The 16,780-nt window shown below is 58.1% G+C and overlaps 2 protein-coding genes across 7 annotated transcripts in view; one reads left to right on the top strand and one right to left on the bottom strand.

Moving 5' to 3' along the window:
• Positions 1–1,832, top strand: part of TMEM63C (transmembrane protein 63C) — a 126,396-nt gene extending 124,564 nt beyond the window's left edge. For 5 of the 6 annotated variants that reach the window (XM_059182711.1, XM_059182715.1, XM_059182712.1 and 2 more), the window contains exon 25: positions 944–1,832. In XM_059182711.1, coding sequence (XP_059038694.1) covers positions 944–1,147 — 204 coding nt within the window. In that variant the 3' untranslated portion in view covers positions 1,148–1,832. The remainder of the gene's footprint in view (positions 1–943) is intronic. The other variant, XM_059182716.1, reaches the window with a different exon arrangement.
• A 7,577-nt stretch (positions 1,833–9,409) lies between these two features.
• On the bottom strand, positions 9,410–14,807 carry NGB (neuroglobin). The gene is made up of 4 exons (XM_059182710.1): positions 14,495–14,807; positions 12,967–13,078; positions 11,962–12,081; positions 9,410–10,573 (listed from the first exon to the last, which is right to left on the bottom strand). Exons 1-4 carry the CDS (start codon positions 14,581–14,583, stop codon positions 10,439–10,441), a joined length of 456 nt encoding a protein of 151 aa, XP_059038693.1. The 5' UTR covers positions 14,584–14,807; the 3' UTR covers positions 9,410–10,438.
• Positions 14,808–16,780: the final 1,973 nt, after the last annotated feature.

The raw sequence follows: 16,780 nt of genomic DNA, 5'->3' as shown, positions 1-16,780 counted from the left end.
GCAGCAGGTTCCACTACCCTGTGTATTCCCTGAAAACTAGAAGTTCAGTCCAAAGTCTGGCAAGATTCTGATTTAGCCCTAGGGGCTAAAACACATGGCAGGCAGTGCTGTGCCTACACCAGGAGACACAGACTCTCCCCTTTTTTCCCCACAAAGGATGCTGGTGACTCCCAGATGAGCGGGATGACAGCGGCCCCTCTGTTGTTCAGTTACCATTTTGTCCCTTAGGTTTACAACCAGAAGGTTTATATGGGGTGTAACTTTGGAATGCTGCAAATATCTAGATTCTTCTGGAAGAAAAGTGTTCCCTCATCAACCAGGACTCTGCTCTGGTTTCACTGACATGAATTCCTACAGGAAAGAGTTAATTCTATCCCATAATCCCGTTTTCAAAATAAGGAGTTGGTGTAAAAGCCGTTGGAAGGAGGACAAAGAACTCTGTCCCTAGTACTTCCTGTTTTTCTATTCCGCTGCTCTTCCAGGCATTCCGGGACCATTCCTGGATTTGACAGGTCCCATGGCCAAGACCTCGGCCAGCCAATGACACACCCCAGGGGAGGTGTGGCTGCACTTGTTAGGCTGTACTAAGAAAAGCACTAGCTCAGGGATGAGGGTCTCTCCAGACCCCAGATCGGGGAGGCTTGCATCATCTGCCCCCAGGTTCAGCCTGACCTGGAAGCAAGAATGATCAGAACCTTGTTGAAGGAGCAGGGGGCTAGGGGCTAGGAGGCCTGCACTGACTCACCCTTGGAGTCGGAGTTACCCTTTGAATGATCGAGAGCACTCGGCAGGCCGAACGGCCAGACCTCGGGCTGCTGCGGGCGAAGGAAGGATTCATGCCTCAAGAGGGGCAGAGGCTTGGGGGGGCAGGGCATGAGTGTGAGGGTGTGCCCAGGGCCCGGCCCCAGGTGCGGCCTCACCCCTGTCTCCCCTCTGTCCCAAGCAGATGTACGTGGCCACTGTGCTGCAGGAGCCGGAGATGAACCTGTCCCCTGCCTCCTCCCCAGCTCGGCACACCTATGGCACCATGAACAGACAGCAGGAGGAGGACGAAGAGGAGAATGGTGTGAGGGGCTTTGCACAGGAGCTGGGCTCCGCCCAGTTCCAGGAAGGGCTGGAACTGGAGGGCCAGAGCCAGTATCACTGACCAGGACCGGAGGCTTCCACCTGGCAACTCCACGGGAGCGGCGGCCAGGGAAGGGCCCAGCAGGGGGAGGCAGGAGGGCCACCCGGCCCTCCCCACTACCTCCTGCAGACTTTGTGGAGGCCTCAACGGAGACACCTTTGCCCCGGCTGTTGGCCTCACGGAGGCCCGGACCTGCTGAGCAGCTCGAATGGGAGGTGCTGGGCAGTGCAGAGGGAGCCGGGGGTGGGATGAAGGCTACAGGTGGGCACCGCATCTCGGGAAAGGTGGCTAAAGCCCTGAGCACAGAGACTGCAGGCTGAGAGGCCCTCCCGGGGTCAGAGTGGAAGCGTGCGTAAAGGAGGAGGCAGAAAGACGCCCGCGGAAGACTCTCCAGGGCCTCTGCCAACCTTTAACCAGCTGCCCTGCTGAGGAACTCCCAGGGCAGCTCCCACCTCGACCCCAGCCCTGCTCTGATCCCTCCCCTGCGGCCTGAGGACGCACAGGTGTGCTCGGGCCTTCATCCAGAACAGCCCCGTCACGGGGATCACCCAGAGCTAGGGCCAGCTGAGACCCTTCCTGGTCCTCCGCCCCTCGGCGGCCATCCCCGGGAGCAGCAGGGTACAGACCTTCCTCCTTCCTATTCTTGCAAGGGCAGCTGGGACATTGTCCCTCGGGGCTCATTAAACGGGACCTGTGTGCATTTTGATGAAGGCAACCTTGGCTGGTTACTACAAGGCGGGAGGGCCAGAGGCAGAGTTCATGGAGCGGGGTCTTCTCCCCGGACGCTGGGTGATAGGAAACCAGATACAGCTCCCCAACCCCCAGGCCTTAATGAGAGGACCCTCAAGGTCAAGGATGTGGCCACTGAAAGTTGCTCCTGCCTCACACCCACCCGAGTACCTTGACCCCCAGCGTAGCCATGGTGGGCAGCCGCTCAGGCTAAGAATCCCGTGCTTCAGGCTGCAGGCACAGGCCGTTCCCTGGCCTCCCGAGCGGGACCTTTCCTCTCTCGGGGCCACCTGCATCCTGGACCGACGACCACTGGAGCGGCCTCCAGAATGGTCCTGACCCAGGCACTACAGACACACTGCCAGGAACGGGCTGGGGGTGGGGGCTGTGTCCTCCACGGAGAAGCCTTTTCTGGGGGAGTAAAGCTGCCTTCCCAGGGCCGCCACCACACAAGACCTGGAGGGACCGACTCCTGAGTAGGAACCATGCTGGGGACACCCAGCCCCTTTGCCAGAGACAGTGGCACGCAGACCTCTGCCTCTGAGGACAGGCCCCCATCAGGACCACCCCGCAGCACAGCAGGGGAGGACGAAGACAAGGGCTGGCTGAGGCCTCAGGGGACCAGAAGGAGCCAAGTCGAAAGGGGTCTGCGTGCTCTAGGGCTCTTCTGAGCTCCCTCCCGCAAGGGTGTGGGTCCCTGCAGCCACTCTGCCGAAAGCTAGGCTCACCTCACCTGAGCCCAACCCACCAGGTCCCAGGCACATGGGTGCCCCTGAACCCAGACCACCTGGGGTTCACCCCCGCTCCGCCCATGCCCACACCTCAGCTGCAGACACTCCAGGCTTCACTTCGAGAAATAGCTCCCGAGAGGCAAACGTTGCCACACTCCCAGGGCTTGGCCCAGACCTTGGCGTAAGGGATCTTTCCAGAAAGCTTGAGTCAGCTGGGGAGTCACAGTCTCTCCCACTCCTGCCCTGCTAGGAATAAGGAGGAAATTATACCCAGCCAGTCCAGTCATGAACCGAGGAGGCCCCTCAGGGCCCCCTTCTCCTAGCATTTCACCAGCCAACGAAGGGCAGGGTCCCTTCCAGAGCAGTAGTCCCGGCCCCAACCAGGAGATCTGCCCATTTCATGAGGGGGTGGCCGGCTCCAGGCCCTCCCCACCCCCCAGAAGATATATTTGGTGTGCGTGTGGCTCGCCTACAGGCTCTCCTTCCCTGGGCACTCCTTGCTGGCACCTGCCCCCCATCCCCACAGTCCCTACTGGACTATTCCTGCCGCTTCTGCCACTGTCCCTCCTCTCTCTGACCCCTGCCCACCTGGCAGCCTCTGGATGCTGCGTATGGAAAGGGTCCCAGCCCAGCCGATTACACGGCAACACAGTGGGGAACTGCCCCTCCGCATCTGAGCCAAGTGCGGTTGGTTCTGAGAAAAGATGGTAGAAATGTTGGGAAACTTCCAGAATCCTTTCACTTCTCAACTCTTTCTGGAGACCCAGGGCAACTGGCAGGCCCCCTCCCCGCCGCTGCTCAGTCTCTGAGGTCACTGCGAAGGCCGAAGGCCGGTGGCCATGCTTTGGCTCCTTTCGCACCACACCCAGGCCCCCTCCAGGCTCCGCCCCCTCCAGGCGCCTCCCCTCCGGCCTGCCCTCTCAGCCCACTGGCCTCCACCCACCACCGTCTGACCCCACCCCCAGCCCTCTTCCCAGCTGTCCTTCCCCAACCTTCCAGAGAAGCACCACCTCTCAGACTTGATTCTTTCTGGAGGGTGCTGCCTCTGAGGGAATCCAGGATTGCCTAGAGCCTCTAAGAAGTGCCCCACTGGGCCAAGAGTAAGCTTCATGCCTGCCTGTCTCTTCCTGAGATGCTTCTGGAAGCAAAGTGCCTATCAGCAGCATTGCATCCTCCGGGGCCCCATGTGTGGGGTGTGGGCTTCCCTTGGCCACCATCACTAAAGGAATGTGCCAGAATGCCGAACCTTCTTGTTACTAATGCTATGACTGTGCCTTGAATAAACAAGTCCTCCCAACCTCTGCTGGCCTGTGCCTCTGCATCTGGAAGGAGCCAGAACTACTAAGGGATGAGCCTCCCTGAGGTTGCCAGGCTGGGGCGTCCTCCCTTGCTTCATGCCTTCGGTCCCCAAGGCCTTCCCAGGCCCCTGTGCTTACAGAGGAAGGCCCGACAAGCGCTGCCTGGTCTGCAGAGAGATGGGGGGAATCTACCCCACTCATTCTGCTGCGGGTGCGCTCAGAGCCCCCTGGGCAGGAGCAGAGGACTTCCTAGTCCGAGGGCTACCCGTGAAGCCGCCGAGCAGCTAGGCAGCACAAGCCCCAGGGTGAGTGCTGGCCCCCCAGGGTGGGCCACTGGCTAGACTAGCTGCTGGACTTGAAAAATGAAGATCTCAAGGGGAGACCCCCAGAAAAAGTGGTCTGCACCGGCCACGCAGCAGCACAAGGACAGGGGGTAATGGAGAGAGGCTGGGCCTTAGGGAGGCACGTGGGGCTGTCAGGCCAGAATGGGGTAAGAGATGCTGTCTGGCAAAGGCTAGTTAGATCTGCTGTTGTACCTGAAGTTGGGGGGAGATTCCCTGCTGGCGTGAGGTGGGGGGAAGTTGGTGCCTGTCCTGGTCTAGGAGACCAAAGTTCTGGCCTTCCTGCAGCCAGCTCCGTGACCCTAGGCTGGTCCCGAGAACAGGGGTAGAACGACAGCTACTCTGCCGTGTGACTGAGTGGAACAGACTCAGTTGGGGGGACGGAGGGAACGGGGCTTCAGGGGGGAGGCGGCCTTCCTCACCTTTCCCTGGGACAACAGGACGGTCTCGGGGTGGGCTGATGGCAGCTGTAGGACCAGGAACCTTTTCCTGGGGTTTTCAAAGCCTTGTCGTAACAGCTGTCTCTCAGGCTCTCCTCGACAGCCTCCAGGGTCCCCCAGATCACAGCTCTGGGCCATTCCTTGGTTCAGTGGACATTTCAGGGGACTTTGCTCAGGGTAAGACAGACAGATAGACAAGCTGCAAAGGGTTGGCTATCGCTCCAGCCATGTCAAGTCCTAAAGGGAGGGTAGGGGTTGGTCGGTCTGTATCAGCAGGCCAGCAGGACTGGAGACCTAGAAGACTGACAGAGCGGGGCTGGGAATGGGACGGTGGCACAGGCTGAGAGGGAGGCCAGGAGGGAGGCCTGGTGGTAGGGAGGTCCAGGACTGCCACCAGACAGGGCTGTGCCCACCGGGGCACTGGAGCCCCTGACTGCAAACCGGGCTGTGGGCTACAGGAGGCCACTGGGCTCTGGGACCGTCTGCCTAGAGGCCAAACTTTGGGGCGGCTTCCTCCAGGGCTGGCTCCCCACCACCTAATTCTGTAGTGCTGGGGGGAGCTCAGGTCTGTCCCGAGGACATTTCGAGCTGGCCACAGCCGGGTTCCTGAGTCAGCTCTGGAGCAGGCCCCAGGGGAGCCAGGGGAGCTGGCTTACAGGAAGGCAGTGCACGGTTTTCTCAGCAGGGCTGCTTTCTAAACATCGGATGGGCCCTGGGCCCTGACAGTCCTGCAGATCTCCAGCCACAGATGCTGCCATTCTCCACCCTGGCTGCAAGTGGGAATCTCCCGGGAGAGTTTAAACGATCCCAGTGTCCACGCCCCATCCCCGAACAACCTAAAGTTTCTGGGGGTGGGGCCCAGGCACCCCCAGCTGCGTCTAGTGTCCAGGAGGGTAGAGAGGGCAAGGCTCTTGTGGACAAGAGAGAGGGGAAGCTGGTCTCGGCCCTCCCGCTGTGTCTTCCTTGCAGCGTGCCGGCCGGCAGCGTCTCTAAAGACAAAGCCACCGTCTGGGAAGGCCTCCAGGGAGCTCAGATGTCCAGTGTGGGTAGGCCATCCACAGGCCCGAGCATTTGTCTCCTGTCTTCGAAGCGATTAATCCCTAGCACCCGCACGACTTCCATTATCATCATCTTACTTTGTAACAAGAACCATTGTTTGAGCCGGAGGGACACACACAGGGCCTCAAGGACCACTTGAGGCCACCATGTCCTCATCAAGTCCTAAAGACTCGCTGCTCCTCTCCCCTCTGAACACAGAGCCCCACGTGGCTTTCACGGCAACCTTCCCATTTGGGTTGCAAGATTATAAATGCAATAAGCCATGTACATGATGGATGTCAGCAGGGTCAAGTGCTTTGAGGAAGGGTGGGGAGTGGCTGCACATGGGGAGGCTCTGGAGGTGAGACGTCGGGGGGGGGGGGCGGATCCGGAGGAAATAAATACGCAGCAGGGGGAGGCCGTCTGGGAGGGTAGCAGGACCCTGGGCTTTACTCCAGCGACGTGGAGGCTACTGGAGGATTCCAAGTGGGTAAAAGATGTGATCACCTTAGGCTCCGAAGTGATCACTGCAGCCTCTTGGTGGAGACAACGTGGAGGACAAAACCCCACTGGGGCTCTGCAGGAGGCCTCCAGAGAGACATGGTGGTAGCTCCGACAAGACTGGGGCAAGGAATAAGGGGGAAGAGGGAGAAGCTCGGATCAGGTCTGAGGACTTGTGGACAGATTAGATGTGGGCTCTGAGAGAAAGCAAGGAAGTGTGGAGGGCCTCCCAGTTCTTTTGCCTGAATGGCTGGATAAACGGGTTTACCAAGACACACGATGCTGGAAGGAGCCTGACAGTCAGGGAACATACCAGGCTCTACTTTGGTGGTGTCATGCTTGAAATGCGTAGTAGGGACATTGGGCAGGGGCTGGATACGGGTCTGGAGTGGGGGGCGTTAGGCTGGAGATGTGACCGGAGTCGTCAGCATCCGTCCAGGGAGTTTAAAGCATGGAACTGTCTGGGACCCGAGCTGGAGGCCAGGGGGGTCCAGGGCAGATGAGGGGGGGGGGTCTTCAGGGAGCAGAATGGGCCTTGATGAAGGAGGAAAACTGGGAGACCCTGGCATCTGGAATCCAAGGGGAAGAAAAGGACTCAGAAAGGAAGCAGGGAGCACCCAGTCCTGACCACACATGTCCGTGACTACAGGGCACAGAGGAGTAAGTTCAAAGACACCCCCAAGAAAGCACCAGCCAACTCAGAACGCTGAGATGCCACTGGACAAGTGAGCGGGTTTCTCCCACAGATCAAAGGCATAGGGAGAAGGGACAGGGGCTGGCTGAGATGAGAAGTTTAAGAGGCCCAACCAGAGGCCATGTTTGGTCCTTGACTGACCAAACCACCTGCAAAAGATATCAGGGGAATCTGGAATCAGGGGAATCTGGAACCAGCCCGGGTATTAGGTGATGCTAAGAGATACTGCTCATCTTGGCAGGTATTTTGATGGCGCAGATTAAGGTGGAAAAGGTATCATCAGCCACATGTTCCCGTGGAAGACTTTACAGAAGAAAGAGCACGAAGTCTGAGATTCACTTTTAAAACTCTCCAGCAGAATAGGGGCGCCTGGTGGCTCAGTGGGTTAAAGCCTCTGCCTTCGGCTTGGGTCATGATCTTGGGGTCCTGGGATCGAGCCCCACATTGGGGTCTCTGCTCAGCAGAGAGCCTGCTTCCCTCTCTCTCTCTATGCCTGCCTCTCTGCCTACTTGTGATTTCTCTCTCTCTGTCAAATAAATAAAATCTTGGAAAAAAACCTAAAAACCTCTCTGCAGAATAAAGGTGGGGGGGGGTCTAGAGTTGCTCACATCGATGCTGGATGAAGGGCACACAGAGATTCACTAGGCTCGGGGTTTTGTGTATGTGACATTTTTCTAGAAGAAAAAGTTTACAAGGAAGGAGTGATCAATTATTCCAAGAGCTGCTGATCAGAGGAGCAAGGTGAGAACAGGGACTCAGGCTCTGACCTGGGCAGGACGGAGGTCCTGGGGGAGCCTGGTGGAACAGAAGGGGGCGGGCATGAAAGCCTGGTTGAAGTCGGTCCCCACTCTCTCAAAGGAATGTGGAGAATGGCGAGGGAAGACCCTTCGGAAGAGTTCTGCTACCAGAGGAAGTAGAGAAGCAGGGTGGTAGCTGGCGAGGGAAGGGCTGAGGGAGGAGTGGCCCCTTGCAGAAGATGGCAGATGGGGGCTGGCAGAAGGCAGAGGCACACAGGAGAGAAATCAGAGCTGAGATGGAATGGAGGAAGAAGCAAGCAGACCCCGCCACAGGCACACACACACTCGCACACAAACAGGCACACACACACAGCCCGAGCTTAGGATGGCCCAAGCTTCAGGGCACAGAAGGCCATTGGGCTTTTTTGGAACCAGGCCACCCCAGGGAAATATTCAGGAGCTGCAGGCCCAGCGTGGCCCCCCGAGTGTCCGATGTTACTAGGGCTCACAGTGGAGGAGGCCCTCTCTCCCCGGAGCCCTGAGCTCCAGAGAAAATTGTTGTGGTGCCACAGCAGGGAAAAGCATTCCTAACATGTCCCAGGCTCCATGTCCATCGTTACACAGGCTGCCAGGCCCGGTCACCTGAGCTTACCCAAAACCAGGCTCCAGCTGGGAGCTAGCAAGGCCCTGGCGGCACCAGCAACAATTGGTCTGGGCTGAGAAAAGTCTTAGGTCAACACCAGCGGGCCCAGGGGCGGCCCTCCAGCCATTCACAGCCTGTTCACGTGAGACCCACTCTAAATGCTGCTGCCCGTCTCCAGGTCCTGGCTGGGTCTCTACCTCCATCTGCCTGATCCTCCTGACCACACACACACACACACACACACACACACACACACACTTGCTCATATTCGCTCTTTAACTCTGGAAAGGTAAACCCATTTAATCTCCTTTAAAAAGCCCACTCTGGAATTGGCACCTGCCCAACCAGGGAAGGTCTACAAGACTTCCTCGGAGACCCTGTGAACCTTTGGGGTCCTCTGCTGCTCCCCAGCACCTGGCCCACTCCTCTCCCTGGCCTGACCTTGTCCACCAGGAGGTGGGCTCCCAGACTCCTGACCAGCGATCTGCTTCAGTGGATTAGTGTGGGTGTGTGTTGGAACAAAACAACCCCAAATGTATAATGGCACAAACACAATAGAAGTTTATGTCTCTTTCCTATAAAATTCAAAATGGGTGAGTCTTCGTTGCACAGGATGGAGAAGCTCCTGGGTCCTACCAGGTACTTCTGATTAGTGGGTACACTCCTCCAAGCAGCGCTTCAGGAACCCAGGCTCCTTCCACCTTGTGGCTCTGCCATCTTCAAAACGTGGCCCTCAAGGTCACTGTAAGCTGTTCATCAGGCTGGGCAGAGGGATCACAGAACTCCTCTGAGCATGCAGGGGTTTGAGGGGGTGCACATGTGCACACATTCCATTGGTCAGAATTCCGTCACATGCCCCCACCTAATTGCAAAGGAGGCTGGGAAATGTTGTCTGGCGTCATGCCCCAGAAGAAGAATTGAGCTTAGTGCCCGGCTAGCCAGTTTCCATCACAGACTCCCAGCTCCATCTCTGCCACCGGCTTCTGGCCTTCCCCATGCCTCTCCTTTCTCTTATACCCACCCTGGCCTCGGCCCTCCCCACCCCATCCTCCTACCTTGTCCTTAGGTCCCCCGCCCTGCAGCTTCCTCTGGCCACAAATCAACAACCAAGAAAGGACCAGTCCCGGCAGATCAGAGAGGCACACAGAGCAGGTTTATTCCTCATGAGCTTACACAACCAGCACACAGAGCAGAAGGTAAGAGTGCAGACAGCTTGGGGTGAGGGCGGAGGGCCTCTCCGGCCACTCTCTCTCTGGTCCAGCAGCCTAGGCACGCAGCAGGTATTAAACATGGGGAGCTGTGGCCCCACAGTGCACGTGAGCAGTAGCAGAAAGGAGGCGGGGGGGGGGGGGTGCGTGGCGTGGCGGGGATAAGACCCAGCCCTGCTGGAGGGGGTGGGGAAGAGCCACCTGGAACTCAGGTCTCTTTGGCTCTTTGAAATGAAATCACCCCTCCTTCCTCGCACTCCCCCCTTCCCATCCACCCCCCCTCCCCCGGCTGGCTAGCTCTTCCTGCAGCGTGGTACTAAAGGAGCTCCCAGCAGTAGCCTGAATGGGGGAACAGGATACAGCAAAAGAAATACTACCCTGGCAGGGGGCATCTGGGACCCAGATGAGGTCAGCTCTCCTGTCCTCAGTGGTTCCCTTGGCTACCTGCTCCCACTCCTTGGGATTCTACCACAAAGGCTAACAAAGTCCCTCCTCTTTACTTGTGAAAGGCAAAGGCCCCTGGGAGAGAAAAGCATGGAAGGCTCTGCCCCCCACTCCCCTGCTTGGCCTAGGCCCGCCAGACGAGGGCGGCTGACAAGCACCCGTGCTATCAGAGCTCTCCACCTTCCCAGCCCCACGCCATGTCCGTGACCAAACACTGCTCTTCTCCTAGTGGAGAAGGGGATGCCAGAGGGAAAGAAGGCAGGCAACGAAGAGGCTACCAGGGGTGCAGGGAAATCCCCTTGTGGAAGGAAAAGCCACCCCCATCTACAGTTGGAGGTGAGGGGGACAGAGACCCAGTCCTGCTCTGTCACCTCCCAGAACAGCCAAGGGGATAAGGACCAAGATGCAGGGAAGGGCTAAGGGAGCCTGGGCTACCACAGACACAGAGGAACAGGCAGACACAGACAGAGGGCAGCCGCCAGGTGGAGCCCTCCAGGGGCCGCGCCTCTTATTCGCCATCCCAGCCTCGACTCATGGCCTGCACCACGGCCCCGTAGAGCTGGCTCCAGGCGGCCCGCATGGCTGGTGTGAACGCGGGGCCCAGGCACTTCTCCAACATGTAGAGCAGGGACTCCCCCACCGTCTGCAGAGGCAAGAGGCACCTTGTCATTCCCGAAGGCGGGGAGGCATTGCTTCATTCCACAGGTGAGATAACTGAGGCCCGGACCCTTCTTGTCTCCTGCACGGGGTCCATGCTTCCCAAGCAGGATTCTGCCCCAATCCTTGGGTACCATAGGGGACCCACCTTTCCCCCTAAATCTGAGGCTTTGTAGTGACTGAAGTATTTTGCTCCATTCCCAGCCTTTAAACCACCCTATGACTGGGGCCAAGGCCTTGCCTGGGAGCCCCCAGCCTAGAGAAAGCAAAGTCATTGCCCCCAGGCCTCCATTTCCTCTTCTGCAAGGCCTCACTCATGGTATTAAGAGCCCAGACTCTGCAACTAGACAGACCAGGGTTCCCTTGCTTATTCTACTGTTTATAAGCTGTGTGGCCTTGAGCAAATTTTGTGACCTCTCTGAGCCTCAGTTGCTTCTTCAGTTAAACAGGGAAAGTAAAAATTCCAGCTCATTGGATTGCTGGGACAAGCAAATGTGATCATCTACAGAAAGCTCTTCGCACAGCATCTGTACACAGTAGGCCTTCAAGAATAATAATGGCTCTCATTTGTTATTGTTAGAACAAAATATGGTTTACTTAGTCCACAAATATTTACTGACATACTGAAATATTTACTGAAGATCCAGAAGATCCACTAAAGACCAGGCACTGTGGCAGTGCTCAAGACAGGACAAGACTAACTCTGTCCCTTCCTCTGGGTGCTGACCATCTGGCGAGGGAAGGGGACTCTGGGGTAGACTGTCACGTCGGCAGCCTCCAGTGAACCACACCTCGAGGATTCACGCCCGCTGAGCGGGGTCGCTCCACCCTGAGCCGTCACCAGGAGGGATGCAAGCAGGGGCTGGAAGAGGACGGGCACGCTGGGGCTCCGCCCTCTGGGAATCCAGCCGCCACTCTGCAAGGACGCTCAGAGAGGCCACCGAGTAACGAGACTCCGCAGGGAAAGAGATCCTGAAGGATGACAGGCCATCATGGATGCAGCAGCCCAGCTGACTGCAGTACGTGAGAGCCTCCAGGCCCGCCATGTGGAACAAAAGCACTGCCCCCACTGAACCCAGAGAAAGGAGCAATCCTTTGCTTGGGATGGTTTTATACACAGCGATAGGAAACCAAGCAAACTGGCTAATCCCAGGGGCTCTTGAACTTTCCATGGTTCTAAGAAAAGCCACACCAGGAAAGAGAAATTGGAGGCTCAGAGAGGTCAAGGCAGTGCCAGGGGTCACACAGCACGGAAGTACCAGTTGCAGCCCACCAGCCCTAGTCATCTGAGGGTGTGGAAATGGGGAGAAAGAACAGATGGACAGGGAGGACTGGGAGCATGGTGGCCTCGGGTCAGGAAGTGCCTCTACCCACCGAGAAGGAGCTGAGCTTCACACCCACTGCACGGTGCTTCTTGCCCAGGCCGGCAAGGTAGTCCTCCAGCGAGGACAGATCCTCTACATTGGTCACTGCAGTGTCAATCACGAGCATCACCTGCCAAGGCCAAGGCAGCAGTGAACTGGAGAGGCCAGAGCAATCCCACCTGCTCACAACCATAGTCCAGAACCTGGGGGGTCCCAACCTAGAGTAGGACAGGTCCACCAGGACCTTGTATTCCAGGATCTGGAAATGCAAGGCCACGGGGCATCTGGCTGGCTTCACTGGTGGAGCATGTGACTCTTGATCTCGGGGTTGTAAGTTCAAGCAGCAGGCTGGGTGTACAGATAACTTTAAAAAATAAGATAAAATCAGGGGCGCCTGGGTGGCTCAGTGGGTTAAGCCGCTGCCTTCGGCTCAGGTCATGATCTCGGGGTCCTGGGATCGAGTCCCGCATCGGGCTCTCTGCTCAGCAGGGGGCCTGCTTCCCTCTCTCTCTCTCTCTACCTGCCTCTCCATCTACTTGTGATTTCTCTCTGTCAAATAAATAAATAAAATCTTTAAAAAAAAAAAAAAAATAAAAAAAAAAAAAAAGATAAAATCTTAACAAGAAAGAAAGGGAAGGAGGAAAGGAAGGAAGGAAGGAAGGAAGGAAAAGAAAAGAAATGCAAGGCAATCTGTGCCTACATGGAGTAGGCACTCAACATGTGGCCAAACTACTAGTGTTATACTGTGAAGGCAGCTCCTCTCCTCTGAGGGTCTCAGGGCCCGCTACATGGCAGTGGGGACAGTGCTGTCTGCCCCGGCTGAGGAGAAACTGAGGCACTGTGAGAGTCATGAGCCTCTAAGGGAACCCCTAGTGGATCAGTGCCAACGCTGAGGGCAAGGGGGGAGCAGGGACAAGTTGGCCAAGCCAGAAGTAACCTCCCGTAGCCCGAGTCTCCCATTCTGTCCTGGGAGGACCTTCTCCCGGGTCTCCAGGCTGCTCCACCTCCGCCTCACCTTCCTGATGTGGTCCAGGAACTCGGGGGATGACAGGCAGTCCTCCGGGCTGGAGAACTGGCGGCAGTTATACTGGAAGAGTGGCAGCAGATCAGGCTCCAGGTCAAACAGCCTGTGGGAGGAGGCCAGGCGTCAGTCCCAGGAGCCCTGGGGGCCCAGCGGTGCCGGGCTGGGGGTAGGGAGGCAGGGATTCAGCTGGAAGCCAGAACACACCCTCCAACCTGGCACGGACCCCGTTGCCAGCTCTGCGGGCACCCCTTTCCCACCTCTCCCACCGGCCCGTGGGGCACCCTGAAAAGAACAATGAGTCCCTAGGCCTCTCATAGGACCCGGCATACAGCAGCCCCTCTATAAACAGTTCAGAGGGCTGGGAGAGGAAGGAGTCCTCAACTAGGAAAGCCCTTCTCTGTCTCTTCCCTTCTCTGTCTCCATCTCTCTCTCCCCCTTCCACTCTTGGTTAGAACCTTCTAGTCTCATCATGTCTGTAGGGGCTTGGGCCAGTGATGACAAACTATTAAGAACTCCTTACACTTACTGGACATTGAGTACGTTACATGTGGTTAACTTGCGGATCCCTCACAATCCTAAGCAGTAGGTATAACTGTTATCCCAGTCTTACAGAGGAGGAAACAGAAGCCCAGAGAGTTTAAGTAAGCTTCCTGTGATCACACAGCTTGGAAGTAGCAGAACCACAGAGGGTCCCTAAACCCACGGAGAAAACCGTGGCACAAGCAGAAGCTCTCAGTCCCTTCTGAGAGGGTTTATTGGGCTTTTGCGCAGCCCTGCGAATGCATTCCCCCTTGGGGAGGAGGTTTTGCAAAACCCTCCTCAGGAGTTCTGGGCTGGCTTTGGGATCCAAACTCCTGAGAAACCATGGTGACAGACCATTGCCTCTGCAGATGGCTGAGACTCTCAGGGTAAGGCTGGAGACTGACCTCCCTTCCCCTTGGGGTCTGTGCACCCCTCTCCTGCGCGGTGAGCCATGGGGGTCTTATCATCCCTGCCCTGGTGGTTCTCCCGTCCTAGCCCGGTCCTTCCCTGGGAAAGGTTTGCCCTTCTGCTGGCTGCTGGCAGTATGCACCCCTAGGGCCTGGACCGTGCCCTCCCTTCAGGAGCCCCAGCACAGGCTCCCCGCATGAGCCCTCGTGGAGGGAGGATACACTTCAGGCACCACCCAAGGACTGAGCACTAAGGAGCCGAGCCAGGGAAGGGGCGCAGCACGGGGAGCAGCGCCTGCTGGCCGGAGTGGAAGGAGATCCGCCGGGGAGGACCCCCGCCCGTCCCCGGAGAGTCGCTGCAAGCGCGTCCGCCGCTGGAGGTGGGAGGTGGGGAGGTGTGGAGCACAGAAGGGGCTGCGCCACCCGTCGCTGCGCTCGCTCCTCTGGCGCACATCTGGAAGGGCCCCGGCGCCAAGGCAGCGGGCCAACCTTCCCTCCCCTTCCGGACCCTTCCGGTTCAGCCGCCGGGAATCCATTTCTGGCAAGGCACCCCGCCACCCGCACCCCCGGGGCGTTCGCGGAGCCCTCACCTGGCGAACAGTACGGTGCCGTGCTCCAGCGGGCTGCGGCTCACCGCCCGCCAGCTCTGCCGGATCAGCTCGGGCTCCGGGCGCTCCATGGTCGCCCGGGGACGCGGGACGCGAGGCTGGGACCCTCGGGGCGCGGGCACCGTCACCGCACGTGCCGCGCCATCTCCGCGGCGACGCGGGCCACTCTGCACCCCCGTACGGCGCCCCCCCACCCCCCGCCGGGCGGGGACCTACCACCGCTCCCTCCCGGCCCCAGGTGGAGGCGCCCCGCCGTGCCCGCCCGGCTGGCGCTTCCGGGGACCCCGCTCTGGCCGCTGCGCCCTGCGCCCCGCGGTTCCGACAGCGCCCCGCCCCGCGCCGCCCGGCCCGGGCGCTTTAAAGCAACCGCGGCCCCCGCCCCTCTCCGTCCGTCAAGGCGCTCATCTCTGGGCAACCGGCTGTGGCCAGGGACGACCTGGTGGCCCGGGAAACGCCTGGGCTTCAGAGCTTCACAGAAATCGTCGAGCCTCTCTGGGCCTCAGTTTTTCATCCGGAAACTGGTGATGATTCCACCACTTGCTGGTTAGGGCACTAGCTGAACTTGACCGCGTTAGGTAGGCTCTGTGCGTGCCACCTCTCCGCAAGCTTTCCTCAGGTGCTACCTGGAGGCATTAGAGTTCGCCACCCCCTTGGCACAGGTTCTCCTTCCTTCTGCCCCACGTGGGGCCGGGGATGCCGAGCACCTGCCTGTGTGACCAGGTTGAGGCTGGAGAGGCCCTCTGCCCGACTCTGGGTCGGACCGAAGCATCCCCCACCTCAACCCCCAACCCCTGTCCCTGCACCCCAGGGCTCTCACATCTTAGGGCCAGGGCCAGGACCGCCCCCATTTCCAGTCAGGCCTGGGGTTCTTTTTTTTTTTTTTTTTTTTTTAAAGATTATTTATTTATTTGACAGAGATCACAAGTAGGCAGAGAAGCAGGCGGGGGTGGGGGTGGGGTGGGGGTGGGGTGGGGTGGGGAGCAGGCTCCATGCTGAGCATAGAGGCCGATGCAGGGCTCCATCCCAGGACCCTGAGATCATGACCTGAGCTGAAGGCAGAGGCTTAACCCATTGAGCCACTCAGGCACCCCAGGCCTGCAGGTTCTAGAGAGAGCTCTAGTCTGGCCACAGCTCTGCTTGGCCAGGGCCAGGTCTAGCTGGGACCACTGCAGTACCTGGATATCCAGGGAGCTAAGTTCCAGCATTCTACTATTCCACGATTTTCAATAGACTTTTAAAAATTTTAATAGAAGTATTATTTTGTTCTTTCAGTTGAAGTTCAGATAGTAGAATCTCATGCTTGTCATTCAGGGTATGAAGCTGACCACCTGTTAAGCCCAAGCTTGATTCTTTCTTTTTTTTTTTAAGGGGGTGGGGGAGGGGCAGCAGGAGAGAGACAGGCTCCCCACTGAGCAAGGAGCCCCACACCAGGACCCTGAGATCATGACCTGAGCCCAAAACCAAGTTGGAGGCTTAACTGACTAAGCCACGCGGGTGCCCCAAAGCCTTTTTCTTTCAAGCATGAAAGTTCCTCCGGCCCAGGGCTAGTCACCCAGGCTTTGGAGAGCCAAACCCCCATTTATCCTTCATTATTTCCAGTCTCTGAGCTCCTCTCAGCCTCCTTGCTTCTCTCTTTCAGTGTCCTCAGTAAGGGGGTCGGGTAGTGGGGACTCAAGGAGCCTTTCAGCCCACCTCCTTTGGCTCATGGATACAAGATGGTATTCGGGCCAGGGGTCATGAACAGGCTGAGGCTCCATGCCCAGGAATTTGGAATATACCTTATTCCTTTCTTCCCCATCTCCCCACACACCTCTGGGGTCTCTGCGCTGAGCAGGAGAGCAAGGGTAAGGCAACCTGGCTTTTGTCCAAAAGAGTCCAAGATCCCCGAGTAAGAGCACAGAGGGACTGGAGGCAAAAGCGAGAGGAAAGCTAGATTACTAGGGGGCTGGATTTCTCATTCAGTATCCATGACCTGCAGCCAGGTCAGCAGGTCTTGGGGGTAAGGCCACATAGGTCTCTGGTGACTTCCACCTTTCAGTGCCCAGATGCCCTGTGCCTTGTGCAAGTCACCTGGCTTATCTAAGGCCTCCCACCCCACTCAGTGTGCACTTCCTGGCAAGAGTCTACACTGGGGACCTTCTTGCCTCCTTTCCCCTTTGGACAGGGTCTGGGTCTGATAAGTTAATGGCAACTAATGGCTTTAGCTGGTAAGTGGTGGAGGCAGCACTCACTCTGTCTCAAGGCAGGAGGAGGGGGCTCAGGGCGCTG

This window comes from Mustela lutreola, chromosome 7, assembly GCF_030435805.1.
Source record: "Mustela lutreola isolate mMusLut2 chromosome 7, mMusLut2.pri, whole genome shotgun sequence".
Classification (NCBI taxonomy): Eukaryota; Metazoa; Chordata; class Mammalia; order Carnivora; family Mustelidae; genus Mustela; species Mustela lutreola.
The sequence above is the reverse complement of the archived record's forward strand: the minus strand, read 5'-3'. Positions and strand labels throughout refer to the sequence as shown.